Source organism: Rhinopithecus roxellana, chromosome 7 (assembly GCF_007565055.1).
Source record: "Rhinopithecus roxellana isolate Shanxi Qingling chromosome 7, ASM756505v1, whole genome shotgun sequence".
In the NCBI taxonomy this organism is placed as follows: Eukaryota; Metazoa; Chordata; class Mammalia; order Primates; family Cercopithecidae; genus Rhinopithecus; species Rhinopithecus roxellana.
The window spans coordinates 105707636-105726668 of record NC_044555.1 but is presented as its reverse complement, the minus strand read 5'-3'; the positions used below and the strand labels follow the sequence as shown (position 1 = coordinate 105726668).

At 35.8% G+C, this 19033-nt stretch overlaps 1 protein-coding gene across 1 annotated transcript in view; it reads left to right on the top strand.

Annotated features, from left to right (window-relative positions):
- The window catches only part of LRCH2 (leucine rich repeats and calponin homology domain containing 2), a 130763-nt gene that overhangs the window by 53171 nt on the left and 58559 nt on the right, over positions 1-19033 (top strand). Inside the window, exons 4-11 of the mRNA XM_030933451.1 lie at positions 872-977; positions 1060-1196; positions 10504-10637; positions 14609-14696; positions 14996-15107; positions 15293-15390; positions 15485-15543; positions 17165-17272. Of these exons, the coding sequence (XP_030789311.1) occupies positions 872-977; positions 1060-1196; positions 10504-10637; positions 14609-14696; positions 14996-15107; positions 15293-15390; positions 15485-15543; positions 17165-17272 (842 nt within the window). The remainder of the gene's footprint in view (positions 1-871; positions 978-1059; positions 1197-10503; positions 10638-14608; positions 14697-14995; positions 15108-15292; positions 15391-15484; positions 15544-17164; positions 17273-19033) is intronic.

Below are 19033 nucleotides of genomic sequence, written 5' to 3'. Positions count from 1 at the left end.
TCGTTTTCACTAAAAGTTGGAAATTGGGGGCAGTTGCATTAGAATATGAATTTCATTTGAAGTGTGTCTGGTCTGAGACCATGCTGTATATTTCTCTTTTCTTTTTGTTGATGTTATTATAAGAAAGAGAGGAGAGAGCATAGTTAACTTAAACTGTTCTTTTTTCTGTTTTTTATTATGATAATAAATAAAAACCTCAATTTGTTATTATGGAAACTTGATATTGTTTGCCTTTAAATAGGGGCTTGGATTTTAACCACAGAGATGTCCTGAGAGATACCTTAGATAACCTGAGAGATTTCCAACTCAGATCTCTTAGAATGTCTTTGAACTATGATATGAGTCACAAGTGTTGGGGCTTGTAACTTCTCATTTTGTATCCCTTTGGAGAAATAGATTTAGTTAAATCCATCCTGATCATAGTCTGTTTCTCCAGTGCACATTTATAAACCCTTGACTTTCTTAGCTTCTGCCCAGCCAAGTATCTCAAGACAGCTACTGTAATTGACAGATTACACAATGTTTGAGAGTTGTAAGTCTTTTACTTTACCTCCACATGAAGAGTGCTGGATCATTCTTACTTCTGGTTTGGCTAGTATGAGTTGGCCTTTAGTTGAGATTTTTGAGAGGTTGACTTATGTAGTTACTAAGATATAATCTTACATTTTTGTATGGAAAGTTTCTATTTACTGTGCTAGATTGACTTCATGATGTCAATCCATCTTTAGATAATCCATCTTTAGAGCAATGACATTAGAGGGTAACTTTTGCTAGCTGTTAACCGTGCTTTAATTTAAAAATTAGAATATATATATGTATGTATGTATTTCTCAGTTAGCTTGTTATAATTCTGTTTTATTGTTTTCCTTAGGATATTAGCTGCAATGAGATTCAAGTCCTTCCCCAACAAATGGGAAAATTACATTCACTTAGAGAGCTAAATATAAGAAGAAATAATCTTCATGTTTTGCCAGATGGTAAGATGTTCACTATTTTTACTCACATGAATAAGAGAGTAACTATGTAAAATTTAATTAATTATTTTTCATTTCTGACCAGAATTAGGAGATCTTCCCTTAGTCAAGCTGGATTTCTCTTGTAATAAAGTGACCGAAATTCCAGTTTGTTACAGAAAGCTGCATCATTTACAAGTAATAATTTTGGATAACAATCCATTGCAAGTACCACCAGCACAGGTTTGTAATAAAAATATTTTACATGTTTCTTCTCATTTTTATTCATAATTTTATCTGTTTGTGACTGGTAAATCAAAAAGCACTTAAATCAAGAGCCAATTTGTTGTTCAAGCACTGTTGTCTAAAGTTTTTCTGAGCATTGTCTTTTGCACTTTGGTAGGAGTTTTAGCTTAGGCTCTAGGATAGCATTTAGAAAACCCAGATCATAACTTTCTGCTTGTGAACTGATAATTCTGGTTGTTAGTTATTTACAGAAGAGACTCTGAAGTCTTTCTACTTTATTTCCTACTCAGGTATGTATCTACTTGGGATTTGTTGTGGGATTGATTGGAGCACATTCTTGGCACTGAGAGATGGAATTATAACAGAAAGAACAAAATACAAGTGGAAAATATTAATTATGACTTTTAGTTTAATGAGGATTAAATCCATGTGGAATCCTTTTAAATGATAGTGAAGGAATAAACGATGGTATAATCCACTATGGACAAAGTATGAAAGAGAAGAAAGAAGACAGTGGGGAAGAGATGCCAACAGAATTTCTGAAAATGGAAAATAGAATAGTAGAAACTAGTACCTTTACTTAGACTGCATAAGATTATTTGGCTGAGGAGCAAGTAGCAGTGAAATGGTACTTTATGCTGTATGCCCTGGCAGAGGGTTTGCAGATATCCAGAAGAAACGTAGTCTTTTTCTTCCTACAAAAGTACATTCCACTCATTCCAAAGGGGTTACCTTTTCTAATTCAAATAAAGACTGGCTAGAGTCCTGGTGGTAGCTGCCTTAGCAGAATGAAGAAAGCTGAAACTTGTGCCTGCTCTAGGAGAAGGCAATCAGATTCAAGTTGATTTACAGCCTCAAACCTGGGAATGGCTTGAGTATTGGAGGAAACATGTAACTCTGAATATAGGGATTAAGTACTGAAAACATGATGGTTTGTGGAATGTCTAAGACAGTGCTGTCCGGTAGAACTTTCTGAATGATGGAAATGTTTTATAATTGACAACGGTCCAATACTGTAACCACTTGTTTATGTGGCTGTGGAATGCTTGGAATATAGCTAGTGCAACTAAGGAACCAAATTTTAAATTTTATTTTAATTTGATTTATTTAAATTTAAATTTAAATTGCTGCATGTGACTGGTAGCTCCCATATTAAACACCACGGTTCTAATATTTACACCCTCAGATTCTTTCCCTCAGCCCCACAGCCACAGACTATGCCTTACTTGCATCAACAGAAGCCCAGAATTTATTCTAAGGAGTAGGTAGATCCTTAGATTTTCTTCGTTAGCTCAGTGGCCAGGTGATGACTCACTTCTTGCCTCAGCAGAAGACTGGTGTTTACTCCTTAAAGAAGCACCATCCCATTTGTACTTGCTGTGGTGATGAGCATGTTCTATATCTGCACTGTCCAATACGGTAACCATAGTGGCCACTGAGTACTTGAAAGTGTATAGTGTGACAAAAGAACTGAATTTTTATTTCATTTAGATTTGATTAATTTACATTTAAATAAACATGTAGAACAGGAAACCAAACACCACATGTTCTCACTCATAAGTGGGAGTTGAACAATGAGAACACATGGACACAGGGAGGGGAACGTCACAAACTAGGGCCTGTTGGGGTGTGGGGGGCAAGGGGAGGGGGAGAGCATTAGGACATATACCTAATACATGCGGGGTTTAAAACCTAGATGATAGGTTGATAGGTGCAGCAAATCACCATGGCACATGAATATCTGTGTAACAAACCTGCATGTTTTGCACATGTATCCCAGAACTTAAAGTTAAATAAATAAATAGACACATGTGGCTAGTGGTACCCTATTGGACAGTGAAGCTATAAAGGGATTGAACCAGAGTCAGGGGCTCTAGGTACAGCTTATATAGCAAGAGCGAGACCCCATACTGAAATCAGTGAATGCTTGCATACTGAATGTTGAGGCGCTCCAGTTTGGCTCCCAGAATGCTTGCAGCCTGTCTTACATATTTCAGGCAGAATTGGTGGATTTCTTCCTCAGTAAACTGCAGCAGGAGAAGAGACCTATCTATATACTGAACTTTTGGAGTCACCTGATGAAATGGCTAGCCTGTGTCTGATTACCAGATAGATGGAAACACCATCAGGAAACTTCCCCATGTACACAGAGCTTCCAGTTTGTTTTTTATTATCCCTTTTGGAAATTAACAGACAGGTTGGATGGTAGCTCATGCCTATAATCCCAGTACTTTGGGACTTTGGTAGGCTGAGGTGGGAGGATTATTCGAACCCAGTAGGTTGAGGCTACTGTGAGCCCTGATCACACTACTGTACTACAGCCTAGACAGCAGAGTGAGACCCTGTCTTTAAAAAAACAAAAAAAAAGGGCCAGGTGCCGTGGCTCACACTTGTAATCTCAGCACTTTGGGAGGCCAAGGTGGGTAGATCACCTGAGCTCAGGAGTTTGAGACCACCCTGGGCAATATGGTGAAACCCCGTCTCTCCTAAAATACAAAAAATTAGCTGGGCATGGTGGCACGTGCCTGTAGTCCAGCTGCTGGGGAGGCTGAGGCATGAGAATTGCTTGAGCCTCAGTGGTGGAGGTTGCGGTGAGCTGAGATTGTGCTACTGGACTTCAGCTTGGGCTACAGAGTGAGACTCTGTCTCAAAAAAAAAAAAAAAAAAAAGTAGAAAGAAAATGAACAGACAGCCAAGGATCATGAGATATTGCAAGAATAATCTCTAACATGAAACACAGAGACCAAAACACCAAAGGCTTACATTGAAACAAAAGGGAGCACATTTATTTGTTTTTTTGTGTGGATATCCAGAAATATTTGTAAACCATATATCTGATAAGGAGTTAATAGCCAAAATATATAAGGAATTCATATAACTCAATAGCAAAAAAAAAAAAAAAAAAATTGAAAAATAGGCAAAGGACTTGAATAGACATTTTTTCAAAGAAGACATACAAATGGCCAGTCGCTCTATGAAAAGATGTTCAGCATTCCTAATCACTGGGGAAATGTAAATCAAAACCACAATGAGGTATCACTTCACACTTGTTAGGATGCCTGTTATCAAAAAGAAAAGATAACCAATGCTGGCAAGGATATGGAGAAAAGGGAACCGTGGTACACTATTGATGGGAATGTAAAGCGGTACAGCCATTATGGAAAACAGTATAGTGCTTCCTCAAAAAATGAAAAATAGAACTACCATACAATATTGCAGTCCTACCTCTGGGTATACATCTGTAAGAGATAGAAAAATTAACCAAACTGTTTTTTCTATTCTGACTCTCAATACAGAATACTTCACTTCTGGTCAAAAATGTGTGGAGATTTCTTCACTTCTCCAGCAGACACTGACTGGGTGTCCTGTAATTCGATTCCATTCTGACACTACCTGGAGTTAACATCAGATCCCACAGGTTAAGAGCTCAGTCCCACAGGCTGCTCACCTATACTTCTGACTGACCAGCTATAAATTAAGGTTCCCATGACCCCCTCCTCAGATTCAATTAATTTACTAGAGTGGTTCACAGAACTCAGCGAAACATTTTACTTACTATTGCTAATGTATTACAAAGGATACAAATGAATAGCCGGATGGAAGAGATGGATAGTACAAGGCATATGAGAAGGGGTGCTAACTGAAGGGGTGGAGAAGGGATGATCCCTTTCCTCCCCATCATAAGGGTCATGGCTGATACCCCTATAACAAAAAACAAGTAAACAAGATAAAAGGATAACAAATTTATTTGATCATAGTTTTACGTGATACTGGAGCCTTCAGAATAAGGACCCAAGGATATAGAGAAAGTTAGCTGACTTTATGCTTAGATTCACTTGAGACTGGGACAGCAGTGTAGAAATATGATTGGACAAAAAAAGAGTATGAGCTAATGGTAATAGATGGAGTGGGAAGACCTAGCAAGGCCTTTTCTTGGTGTCTCTGTTGTAGCATTTGTTCCTCCTGGGTATAGGGTAATACTCCTCTAGAATGAGGGTTTTAATTTCTTTATGGCCAGTGGTTACAGAGAAAGGTAGAGGAAGGTTAGATTAGGCTTTATGGCTGGCTTTGGAAAAAAGGAGTTCTAGTGCCTATGACTGGCCTTGGGGAAGAGAAATTCTTGTTTCCATGACTTGCCTGCAGTGAGAATGAGGAGGTGAGAGACAGGGGAGGGGCACCTGGAGATCAGAGAAAAACTTTGCCTCTGAGACTGCTTCTGAGGCTTTCATTTTGGGGTATCATTTTCTGAGCCTCAGTGAAGCTTTCATGCCCTCTTCGGACACACCACCTTCTAGGCACCTCCACGTGTTTAGCAATTTGTAAGCTTTCATAACCCTGTCCTTTTGGTTTTTGTGGAGGCTTCATTGCGGAGGCATAATTGGTTACATCATTGGCTATTCGTGATCATCTCAACTTTCAGCCCTTCTCTGGTTCCTGGAGGTGAGGGAGGTAGGATTGAAAGTTTCAACCCTCTAATCCCATGGTTGGTTTTCCTGGCAATCAGGCCCCTATCCTGTGGCTATCCAGGAGCTCCCAGCCACCAGTCATTCATTGGCATACAAAAGGATACTTACCACTTAAGAGATCGTGTAAGATTTTTAGGAGCTGTGTATAGGACATGTGAGCAAGACTAAGTATACATTCCTTACAAATTACAATATCTGAAGGAAATGAAATCAGGATCTTAAAGAAATAATCTGCACTCCCATGTTCATTGCAACATTATTCACTATAGTCAAGATACGGAAACAACCTGTATGTCCGTCAACAGATGAATGGATAAAGAAAATATAGTGTGTGTGTGTGTGTGTGTGTGGTGGGGGGGGTGTGTTTGTGTGTAATGGAATACTATTCAGCCTTAGAAAAAGAAAGAAATCCTGTCATTTGCAACAGCATGGATGAAACTTAAGGACATTATACTAATTGAAATAAGCCCGACACAGAAAGATAAAAGCTGTGTGATCTCACGTATATGTGGAATCTTAAAAAAATAAAAAAAGTTGAACTCATAGTGACAGAGAGTGGAATGGTGGTTACCAGGGACTGGGGTGTGTGGATAAAAGGGAGATTTTAAATGGTATCATCCTTCAGTTAGAAGATGAATAAGTACTGGGGACCTAATATATAGCATGATGATAATAGTTAATAATATTGTATTTACTTGAAATTTGTTGAGAGTTGAACTGAAGTGTTCTCACTACACACACAAACAAGGTAATTACATGAGGTAATGGGCATGTTAATTAGCTTGACTGTGGTATTCATTTCACAATGTATAATACAGTTGATCCTTGAACAACATGAGGGTTAGGGGCACCGATCCCTGCATACTGTAAAAAATCTTTGTATAACTTTGGAATTGCAGAAAACTTAGCTGCTAATAGCCTACTGTTGACTAGAAGCCTTGTCAATAACATAAACAGTTGACTAACACGTATTTTATATGTTATATGTTAATTACTGTATTCTTACAATCAAGTAAGCTAGAGAAAAGAAATTGTTATCAAGAAAATCATAAGGAAGAGAAAATATATTTACCATTCACTAAGTGAAAGTTGATCATCATAAAGATCTTCATCCCCGTGGTCTTCACGTTGAACAGGGCTGAAGAGGAGGAAATGGAGGGGTTGGTCTAGCTGTCTGAGGAGTGGCAGAGGTGGAAGAAAATCCATGAATAATGGACCTCCACAGTTCAAACTTGTGTTGTTCAAGGGTCAACTGTATATCAAAGCATCACGTTGTACACCTTAAATGTGGGAGTTCAGTCAGGGTGGTGGGAAAAATTATAGAGGAAAAATTACGAAGATAGTTACAGGAAATAGACACAAACCTTCTTGGAAGGCTGGGGGTTGCATAGCTTCAGTAAAAGATTTAGCTGAAGTCAACCTAATCCTCTTACCTTGAGTTAATAGCTTAAAGTAGGTACAAAGGAATGTAAGGGAGTTTATCTAAATAGCTTGTTTACTCATGTGGCCCTAAGCCCAACTTTTATCACCTGCAGGTGCATGATTGCTCTCTATTCGAGGGGTCGGCAATGTTAATTACCCTCTAGTGGTGGTTACTCGAGACCTTTGTCACTTAATCTGTACTAAATAAATGCAAACTTCGCCAGCTTATCGAGGCAGATGCTGCAGACTGAGGCAGCAGAGCCCCTTAACTAGAATGACAGGCAAAATATCTGTGTCAGTGTACGTCTTTCATCCGTCGTTGGGTCAGGGTCAGTGGGATGGACCTGGCACTTAAATATAAAAAAATTTTATTTGTAACTCATACTTTAATAAAGCTTGAAGAAAAAAATAAAGAGGAAAAATGGAGCATATTCATAGGAGTGCTAATCAGCATGGCTTTCTAGCAGCAGTTGTGGAAACTGGCAGATGTTGGAATGATACCTTCAAGGACTAAGGGAGTATTTCTAACATTCTACACTCAAACTGTCATCAAATGTGAGATAGAAAAAGGTTTCAAACATGCAAGGTCTTGGAAATTTTTACTCCCATATACCCTTTCTTAGGATGCTAGCAGAGGGTGTACTATACCAAAGTGAGGGAGTAAACTAAAAAAAGAGGAATTCTTCATGTCCGAGATTGACAGATATACACAGGCCTAGTAAGCAGCCAGTCAGTAGTTTGGAGTACAGGAGTTGTCTCCAAAAAAAAAAAAAAAAAAAAGGAAAGGAAAAAAGAAAGTAAGAGATGACTTGATAGGTTTGTCCACATGGAGAGATGTTTTATAGTTCTGTCAGAGTCAAGAAGGAATTTATAATAGGCATATATTTTTCAAAAGAAAAAAATGGGGGCCGTTAATTACTTTAGGAAAAACAAAAACTTATAGGAGAAAGGAAATACAATCATATTACTCTGTGGAGTTTATCTGTGAGTATTTTCTTGGTCATAGTAATGTATATACTGGATTTTGATTTAGTGAAAAATTGTGACTATAATAGCAGAGATTTATATAGTATTTACTGTGTTCTAGACACTGTTGAAAATGCTTTACATATATTAACTCATTTAATTCTTACATTAACCCTGTAAAACAAGTACTGTCATTATCCTCATTTTACATATAAGGAAACAGAGGCATAGAAGTTAAATGACTTGTTCAAGGTCACATTGCTAGCATGGGTTAGAGCCAGGATTCAACCTAAGGCAGTGTGACTCTGGAGTCCATGCTCTTTAACCACTATGTTATGCTTCTGAACATAGAAGTATATTTATGTGAATTGATAGGAAATGGGGAGGCTGGGACGGTGGTGGTGGTATGGGTAATGTAAGAAATCCAAGCCCTCATCTTCCTTAGTAAGACTCCAATAAATCTACCGTTGAAAATTTTAAAACAAATAGCAGTAGAAGCATGTTATTTATAAATATGAGGGCAAATAGTAGAAATTCAGCAAAAAGAGTTTAAAGTGGGAATTTGGTCTTAGAGATTGAATGAAGTAGAATGGGCCGGGCATGGTGGTTCATGCCTGTAATCCCAGCACTTTGGAAGGCCGAGGTGGGAGGATCCCTTGAACCCAGGAATTTGAGAACAGCCTGGGCAACAACATAGTGGGACCCTGCCTCTGCAAAATATAAAGAAGATTAGCCGGGTATGGTGACACATGCCTGTAATTTCATCCCAGCTAATCTGGGAGGATCACTTGAGCCCAGGATGTCGAGGGTGCAGTGAGCCATGTTTGCGTCACTGCACTACAGCCTGGGTGACAGAGTGAGACACTGTTTTCCAAAAAAAAAAAAAAAAAAGGAGAAGTAGAATTGAGGATTATGTCTTGTCAGCTTTGTAATCATTTTTAAATTTGAAAACTGTGTACGTGAAGTACTATGATAAAAAGTTAAAATTTACAAAAGATAGTGATTTACCAGCACTTTGTTTGATAATTAAGATAAAGTTTTGTGGCCGGGCACGGTGGCTCAAGCCTGTAATCCCAGCACTTTGGGAGGCCGAGATGGGCAGATCACGAGGTCAGGAGATCGAGACCATCCTGGCTAACACGGTGAAACCCCATCTCTACTAAAAAAAAAAAAAAATACAAAACACTAGCTGGGCGAGGTGGCGGGCGCCTGTAGTCCCAGCTACTCGGGAGGCTGAGGCAGGAGAATGGTGTAAACCCGGGAGGCGGAGCTTACAGTGAGCTGAGATCCGGCCACTGCACCCCAGCCTGGGCAACAGATTGAGACTCCGTCTCAAAAAAAAAAAAAAAAAAAAAGATAACTTTTTGTTTAGTTTGGACATAGAATACTACCTCACACATTTTAATTTCAGCACATTTTAGTTGATAATATTTAATATTAATAATTTATAATTAATAGAAAATTAATATTTAGCACATTTAATTGGCAATTAATATATTTATATTCTAATAGCTCAAAAGTTTTAATTTTCCTTTTAAATGAAATTTTTCGGTGGTCGTGTCAGACCTAGTATCTGTTAGAATTATCTAGGAAACATTCTTCCTTTTAACCTGGAATGATAATTGCTTTTTAATGTTTTTGTCTTACTGTTTTCTTTGCTGATTTTTTTGCATGTGAGGTAAGCTTATGTGAGCCCATAAAATGTTACATTTTTATTAGAATTTTGAGAAATATTTATTTGATGTCACTTAGTGACTGTAATTAACCTTGGTAAAGCTGACTTACAGTTTTCTTACCTCTCATTTTCTGTTGTTTTTATACAGAATATCTTTGTTCACATAATATTTTATTCCTCATTTTTCATTTTCTCTATGGCCAACGAAAGTAATTTCTCAGTATATTATTCTAGTTGAATTGACCAGTGTTTTCTTTTATTATTTTAATCTCACCAGCCTAATATCGTACCTTTCAACAAACTCGTTTTTCCTATATTTATGTTTTCTATGTTAGCCTTTTCCAGTGTTTATGCCAAACATCTTAGTGGTTCGGGCGAGATTACTTTAAAGAATTGCATAGATTATTTGTTCTTTTCTTACCTTTCCAACGAATATATATTTTTCATTTTTTCGAATAAAGGCCACTTTTATGAGTTTTAAACTGTATATTGTTTAGTAGTTTGTACATTCTGCTTTTAACAAGAAAATTCCAGTGAAATATAGAACAATTAAGTCTTTTCAATAAGAACAGAGATGGCAATAGAATTTTAGTTAGTATCAGTGTTGTCAGATTTTTCCACCTGGTGTCAGAAGTACAAATTATTTAAATATGCAAAGTACCAATCAAGATTGTGATGTCTCAGTATAATTTGAGACTATTCAATGGTTTAAAATGATATATGTCATTTGTATTTGGAACTATATAATTAAATCTCCTTTCTTTTTTATTGACAGATATGTTTAAAGGGTAAGGTGCACATATTTAAGTACTTAAATATTCAAGCATGTTGCAGAATGGATAAGAAACCAGATTCCCTGGATCTTCCATCATTGAGTAAACGAATGCCCTCCCAGCCTCTCACAGACAGGTAATGTAACATTCTTACAGTTTCATTTGATGATTACTGTCTTCCCTTTTTATAAAATATACTTATTAATCTTGAGTGTTCTGAATATATTTAGGCTCATTGGTCCAGCACTAAAATCAATAATTGACTGAAGCTGCATATCACCATCATAGAATGAAGTTCTAGAATACTAGAATATTTTTGACATTTTCTCAATTATTAACATTTTAGTAGTAAAAATGTAAATGTTTGACATTATAGTATAGAAGCACTAATTTCTCAGCATGTGACAACTATTAATTTACTTTTGTAATCACTGTGTTGTACATTTGTTAACAACAAGTAGAATTTGACTTTGAACTAAGGTTGGTGGAAGAGCAAGACATTTGAGGAATACCTTTTCCCTTTCATCATAGTCTTTATATCTGCATCAAAGATGATATATCATAATGACATATAATGGTATATCATATTTGATGAACATCTTTGATGTTGTTTATGATTTCAGTGTTTTGCTCCTCATGAGATTTTGAGATGGTAGATGGAACATTCTGTTTTTAATTCATCCTTTCAAGATGTAGATTGGTCTGAAAGATTTTATGAAAGTATAAATCTATGTAATAGTTTAGAAAATAACCTAGAATGGGGTGAGACTACCAAAAGGTAGACCATGCTTTTGCCTAAAATATTTAAAGATTTGTCATTGCATATATGATAAATTTTATATTGCTTTGAATGGCAATATAGTAAATACTACTGTTAACAGCACAAGTTCGTGAATTCCCAAATGGGACTTTTTCTTGAATATTTTTATTTTGCAAGTAGAATTAATATCTAACATTAGATTTAGTTCTTAAAGATTATTTTTTAATAATGTGAACATTATTAGACCAAACAAGGCTCCAAAAATTGGAATGAAGACATTCTAATCTCTATTAATCTGCTTTATATTTATTTTAACATGAATTTACTTTTAGTAATGGCATTTACTGTTTTAGTCATTTATTTTTGCAAATATCAGTTGAATGCCTACTGGTAGATTCAGGTATGTTTTGTTGAATGTCATACATATTGGTCTTGGCACTCATGGTGCTCACAATGTAGTGGAGCAGGAGTCAGTGAATAAACAAAGCAAGGAAATACACACACATATAAAATTTCAAATTGTATTCAGTGCTATGAAGGAATGTATTTGAAATTCCAAGAATGTGGTCAGGGAATGAATAAAAGCCAGCTCTGTGAAGAGCAAAGTAAGAGCATCTTAGGCAGAAAGAATGACGTTGCCATGGCCTTAAGTTAGGAAGGAACTTTGTGTGTTCAAACAGCTGAAAGGAGACCAGCGTGGTTGAAGCAGAGTAGCTGAAGGGGAACATGGTACAAGTTGATTTTAGAGAGGTAGTCAGAGCTCAAGTCATGTGGATTCTTTGTAGGATGTGGTAAGAAGTTTGAATTTTACTTAAAGTACAGTGGGAAGTCATTGGACAGTTTTAAGTGGGGGAATAACATGATTTGACTCATTTTTGTTTAAAAAAAACTATTTTGGCTTATAGGAGAATACATTGGAAGCAAGCAAAAATAGAAGCACAGGGACTAGTTGGATTGTTGTAGTACTGCCAAGAGATCAGAGGGGTCTAGAATAAAGTGATTGCAATAGAGATGAAAAGAAATGGCAGAATTAAGATATATTTTGGAGAGATTCTCTAGCAGGACCATCCAAAAAAAATATAATGTGAGCCACATATATAATTTTTAATTTTTTTGTTACCCATTTTGAAAAAAGTAAAAAGAAATACATGTTATTTGCGTATATCCAAAATATTATCATTTCAACATGTAATTAATGTGAAAACTTGGTGAGATATTTTACATGCTTATTTAATATTAAATCTTTGAAATCTAGTATGTATTTTACGTGTATAGTGTGTCTCAATTTGGAATGGCCGTATATGGCTACTGGCTACTTACCATATTGGACAGTGCAGGTCTATAGAGTGGGTTGTCAGTTGTGTTAATTTCTCACTCACAGCTGGTATTGAACTACTTAGAAAATTCTTGTATGTTCTTTCCACTTTCATACTCAGACACTTGGCTGTATGGTTCTTACTACCTAGAATGCCCTTCCACGCTTTGTCTGTTTTGTAAACTCTTTATTATACATAGATAGGCACTACAGTAGTTACATATAATAGCTTTTGGAGTCAGATATAATATGGCTTTGAAGCCCATTTATGACTCTTAATAACTGTATGTCTTTGTGTATTAATGTCTGTGGTCCTCAGTTTTCTCATATGTAAAAAAGAAAATAATTACACAGGTGCAGTCAGGATTACATGAAGAAATGTATGTAGAGTACTTAGTACAATGCCTTACCCATAATATTTCCTCAGCAAATAGCTTATCATCATTGTCATTTACTACAAATCCACGAATGTATTTTGTGCAGTGCAGTCAGATGAATTTTGGCTCTAATCGTGGTTTAACCACTTAATTTCTCTGTGGCCTTGTGTAAGTTATTTGACTTCTCTGAGCCTGTTTCCTTATTTAAATGTTAACCGTACCCACTTCTACAGTTGTGAGAATTAAATGTGTGCCTAACAATTAGTTCAATAAATGATAAACAGTAAATGTTGTAATTTTTCCCCTTGGGACGTTAACTTTTGTAAGCTTTATTATTTTTCTTTGTGAAAAGAAATAATAATTATAACTTCAAGACCATAAGAATTATGTCTAAAATATGAGGTGCATCTAGCACAGTACATAACACAGTATAGACACTCAATGAATGCTAACAGTTATCGCCTCTTCATCCTCGAGACTGAGCTCAAATGCCACATTCTTAAGTGACGCCTTTCCTAACTTTACCCAGGAGAATTAGTTGACCTTTTTTTTTTCCTCATAGCACTTTGTATTTACCTTTGTCATAGTCTTCAAAACATTTGAACACATTCATTTTTCCTCTGGGCTGAGAGCTAGCTCTTTGGAGGCAAATTTTAAAAATGTATTTTCTCTTAAACATTCAACATAGTACCTGATACTTGGTAGGTGCTTCCCTAAATGTGTTCGTATACTTCTGAAAAGTATAAAAATCAGTTGTTTTTTTTTTTTGTTTTTTGTTTTGTTTTGTTTTGTTTTGTTTTTGCGTGAAACTGGTTTTAGGAGAGGAATTATAACATAGTGATTACGACCAGGGACTTTGGTGCTAGATAATTGAGGGATCAAATTTGGACTGCTGGCTGCAAGTTGCATATCCTTGGATAAATTGCTTAATCCCTTCCAGTCTAAGTTTTCTCATATATAAAATGAGAAAACACCATCAATTTGCTACAGTTTTTCACAGTAAATATGTAACGTATTGTCTTTTAAACATTTAGCACAGTTCCTCATACATAATAAGTGGTCATTGTAGACTGTGTGGTGAAATTGCAAATTAAGTGAAAAATACTTCGCTTCCTGGGTGGCATATTTTGTAAATCAGAAATTTGCAAGGACAAGTTGAATTTGAAAGTATTGAATTGCATATTCAATAGTTTGTAGCCTTCATTTTTGCATCCTCTCTTAAGTATTAGATGGGCATTATTTATACAAATAAAGCATATTTTTAGAGCCAATGAAGAGTAAACCATATACATTGAAGTTAAAAAATGTTTCGAAGCTCTGTGATGAAATTTGACAAACCAATGGGAAAAAGCAGGTCTTTTATCAAGATAATGTTCTAACAAGGCAGCCTGATTTTCTGAATCTCTGAAGAGAAATAATAGGTTATTGTTGACAGTTGACATTGTAGACTACACGAAGGGAACAATATTGCATGAATGGGATGAATAAAATGTTTTGTAGGAAGAGTTCTGATATTTTTCTCCTCATGTCCTTAATTAAGGATCTTAGACATCAAAAGTATATATTCTGTATTATCTAGGGAAATTTTAGGTCAAGTGTGCATTATCTATTTAAGAAGAAAGCCCTAACTGCTCTTAGAATTTCTATTTCCATAGTATGGAAGATTTTTATCCAAATAAAAATCATGGTCCTGACTCTGGAATTGGAAGTGATAATGGAGAGAAACGATTATCCACAACAGAAGTGAGTATTTTCTATTGAGATCTATTCTGTTTTACAATTTTATTAGAGCATTGAAATAGAGACCCTTGTGCATACTTGAGTTTATTTTGCTTGAAAATATGATCATTATATTTTATGACTAAAACTGAAAAAAGGCATGCTGATTTTTAAAGCTGAGCAGTAAACCTTATGTTAATTTTGGGTTTGAAAACTGGAGATGGAAAGCAGACATTCTGTAATTCATATGTAAAATTGAAGCAACATAATCCATATCATAAGTTTAAAATGCCTCATTTGTACTTTTTGCTTATTCCTTTTAGCCATCAGATGATGACACAGTCAGCCTTCATTCTCAAGTCTCGGAATCAAATAGAGAGCAGACATCAAGAAATGACAGTCACATAATAGGAAGTAAGACTGATTCTCAGAAAGGTAATTGATATGGTACCTGCTATTTTTGTTTCATGTACATGGCCCACATTAAAAATGGGCTTTGAAAAATTATATTGTCTTTAGCCAACTCTTATATTGAGAAAATATACATTTTTCTAAGGACAGCAGTGTCAAGCATACAGTTTACTAAGTACATTTTCTAATAAATATTAATCTGTACCTAGACCAGGAGGTATATGATTTTGTTGACCCCAACACAGAAGATGTAGCAGTTTCTGAACAGGGAGATGCACATATTGGATCATTTGTATCTTTCTTTAAGGTAAATAAAACTTTGAACAAATATTAATAACATGCTCTCTTGATCTTATGAAAGTGGACTGTACAATTTAAAATGTAACTTTCTTTTATGTAAGGGAAAAGAAAAATGTTCTGAAAAATCTCAGAAAAATGAAGAATTAGGAGATGAAAAAAGGTAAGCATGTATGAAAATGAAATGTTACTTATAAGCACTTGAGCCATTCATTAGATATTCCTACTTTAAAGAGTACCTGAATAAAATAGAATTTTTTGTTCACTTACCTCTTATGTTTAGATAGTTAATTTATAAATACTTCACATCTATCTGTATTCCTCAATTAAACACAAAATTATAGTAAGCGTTTGAGTGTAGGATATGCACTATTTTTCCTCCTGAAGTGTAATGATGACTTCTATTATTATTATTGAGGAGGACTGTACCGTCATATACATTGCTTCATTTGGGCTATTTAACAACCCTCTGAAATAGATTGACATCACTTTACCAATTAAGACACTGAAACCAGGAGTTTTAAATGTCTGGAACTCAGATGTACTGTCTCTTGTTCTACTATACTTTCCATTTGGTCAGGCTGGTTATGACTTTTAAGGGTACTTATGTCCAGATTTTATTAAAATAATTGTGCTTTGGATTTTTCTGAACTATTCATCTTATAAAATGATGGAATATGACCTACCACATTTTTTCAGTTACTCCTTCAGGTTGCTTTATAGCTGCAGAAAGGAAAGAAGGAACATTTGGTGAATACCTACCATGTACCAGGATTGGTGCTATGTGCTTTCCCTTCTTTCTCATTTTATCTTCATTAAAATGCTTCAGGGTAGATATTGACCTCATTTTTTCAGGTGAGGAAGGTGAAGTTCAAAGACTCTTAAGTTTTATGCCTAAAATCACTTAGCTAGTGTCCACTAGTACCTAGAGTATGAACGTAGCTCTCTTTGATTTTTAAACTTTTCTCTTTTCTCTACATTATGCTTCCTCCAAATGACTTTGTCAGATTTTAAAGCAGTTATTAGTTAATCATCTCTGATGTCCTGTAAGGAGGTACATTGCTTTGTCTTGAACTCTTTAGATTTCATTCTTTTACTTTGTCACCTCATCTAATGAGGCCAGTTGCTTAAACTTGAGAGTCACCTGTAGCATGTATGATGTAAAGATTCATGGTTTGATACTGTTTTTAAAGTGAAATCCCTTAAGATAAAATGACTAGAGTTTGAATAACTATTTTAAATTTTTTTGTTCTCTTTTATAAAAATGACATATTAGTATTTTCAGGCAAATTTGCCAATCTTATTTGAACCTATTTTGGATTTTCTTTATTTAGACATTTTATATACAGATTTTAAAAATCAAAATCAATAAACTTGTAAAAACAGGATGGTTCAATTAAATGACAAAATTTTGCAACATTTTAAATTTATGTATTAAGACAGGCCATATAGAACTTTGCAGTCCTTTTTATACTCAAGGCTGGAAAATATGCATTTTTAGATTACTATGACCATTACACGTTTCAGAAATTTAAAAAATGGTTATATACTTTGCTATTATTTGTTAGTCATTAATTATATTAATGCAGCCAGTATGCTACATTTCATAATGAGTAGAGAACATAGATGTTTTCCTTATTTCTTATTTTAGTATTTTAAAAGGAGGACCTAGGATTTTAACTTTCATATGGTGTTAAAAACAAAAATGGTTTCTATTTCTGAAAGCTGGCATAAAATGTAGTCTGCCTTACTTTTTGGATAACCATGATTGTGTCACCTTTCAGACTTGAGAAAGAACAGTTACTGGCAGAGGAAGAGGATGATGATTTGAAGGAAATAACTGATTTGAGGAAAATAGCTGCTCAGTTATTGCAGCAAGAACAGAAGAACAGGTATTCCTTTCAGTAATGAGATTTGAAATGGCAAATTTTATAATAATTAAATCTGATTATTTAAAGATTATCGAATGAAGTATATGAAGTTTTGAGTAAACAATAGTGCCCTCTTAAGATCTATCTCAAGGGACTGACTACAGATTGAGCATCCTTCATTCAAAAATCTGAAATCCAATCCCAAGCATTTCAAATAAGGAATACTCAACCTGTACTAAAAGGCAATAGGAAATACTTAGGACAGGAATATAAAATTACATTTACAACTAACAGAATGTACTCATATATATGGTCACTATGTTTAATATTGCTTAGGTATTTCTTTTTTATTCCTGTGTGTGTGATGAATCATAAAAACTGATTTATTTGTTGATATTAATTTTAGCTCACAGTAGCATTATTTACATTGTAAGCATTTTTTTCCTAGGTACATGTCACGTATATAATGTGCTTTTTAAAATTCAGATTCCAAATTACTTAGGATATGTCTAAATTCCTTAGAATGGAGTTGAATTTTACAAGAGTAGATTAAATCAGTATGATGATTTGAGGGTCACTGGCTCACTTTGGTCTGTTTCTTGGTCAAAGACCATTTTCCCCATCTTTTGGTTAGACTTTCTTCAAATACATGTTGGCAATGAGAAGACACTGTGTGAATGAGAATAAAATCAAGACAAGTCCACTTCTAATGGAGGAAAAGTTACATATGCTTCTCAGGGTCAGCTGTTATTGCCATCTTCATGTACTGAGAGGACTACATTTATAGTTTTGAAATGATAAAGATCTGAGTGGGTTTTTTTTTTGTTTTGAGAAAAGAGAATAATTTTGGTGCATTTAACATGGATAAGTAAAAAGCATTTTATTTCATTTATTCAAAATAATAAATGTAGTTAATGGGGTTAATATGACCATGTTTTGGGAAGTTTCAAATTTAAATATACTAGCATGTGTTTAAATATACATTGAAAAATACAACTAAAACTTATCAAATGACAAATATATGGTTTCTAGGGGCAACTTTTTAGGGGCAATCTGTATAATAGCTAATAAGCTAAATAGCCTAAGTATCTTTTTTGCACAGCTGCTACATTTATAGGTATACAAAATCATACTAGAAAATCACTAACCCGGGGGGCGCCCAAGATGGCCAAATAGGAACAGCTTCAGCCTCCAGCTCCCAGCGTGAGCGACACAGAAGATGGGTGATTTCTGCATTTTCAACTGAGGTACCGGGTTCATCTCACTGGGGCGTGTCGGACAGTCGATGCTGGTCTGCGGGTGCAGCCCTACCAGCGAGAGCTGAAGCAGGGCGAGGCATTGCCTCCCTGGGAAGTGCAAGGGGGAAGGGAATTCCTTTTCCTAGCCAAGGGAAATTGAGACACACGACACCTGTAAAATCGGGTAACTCCCACCCTAATACTGCGCTTTACCAAGGGTCTTAGCAAACGGCACACCAGGAGATTATATCCCACACCTGGCCTGGAGGGTCCCACACCCATGAAGCCTCCCTCATTGCTAGCACAGCAGTCTGAGATCTAACTGCAAGGAGGCAGCGAGGCTGGGGGAGGGGCGCCCGCCGTTGCTGAGGCTTAAGTAGCTAAACAAAGCCACTGGGAAGCTCAAATTGGGTGGAGCCCACTGCAGCTCAAGGAGGTTTGCCTGCCTCTGCAGACTCCACATCTGGGGACAGGGCATAGTTAAACAAAAAGCAGGAGAAACCCTGCAGATGTAAAAGTCCCTATCTGACAGCTTTGAAGAGAG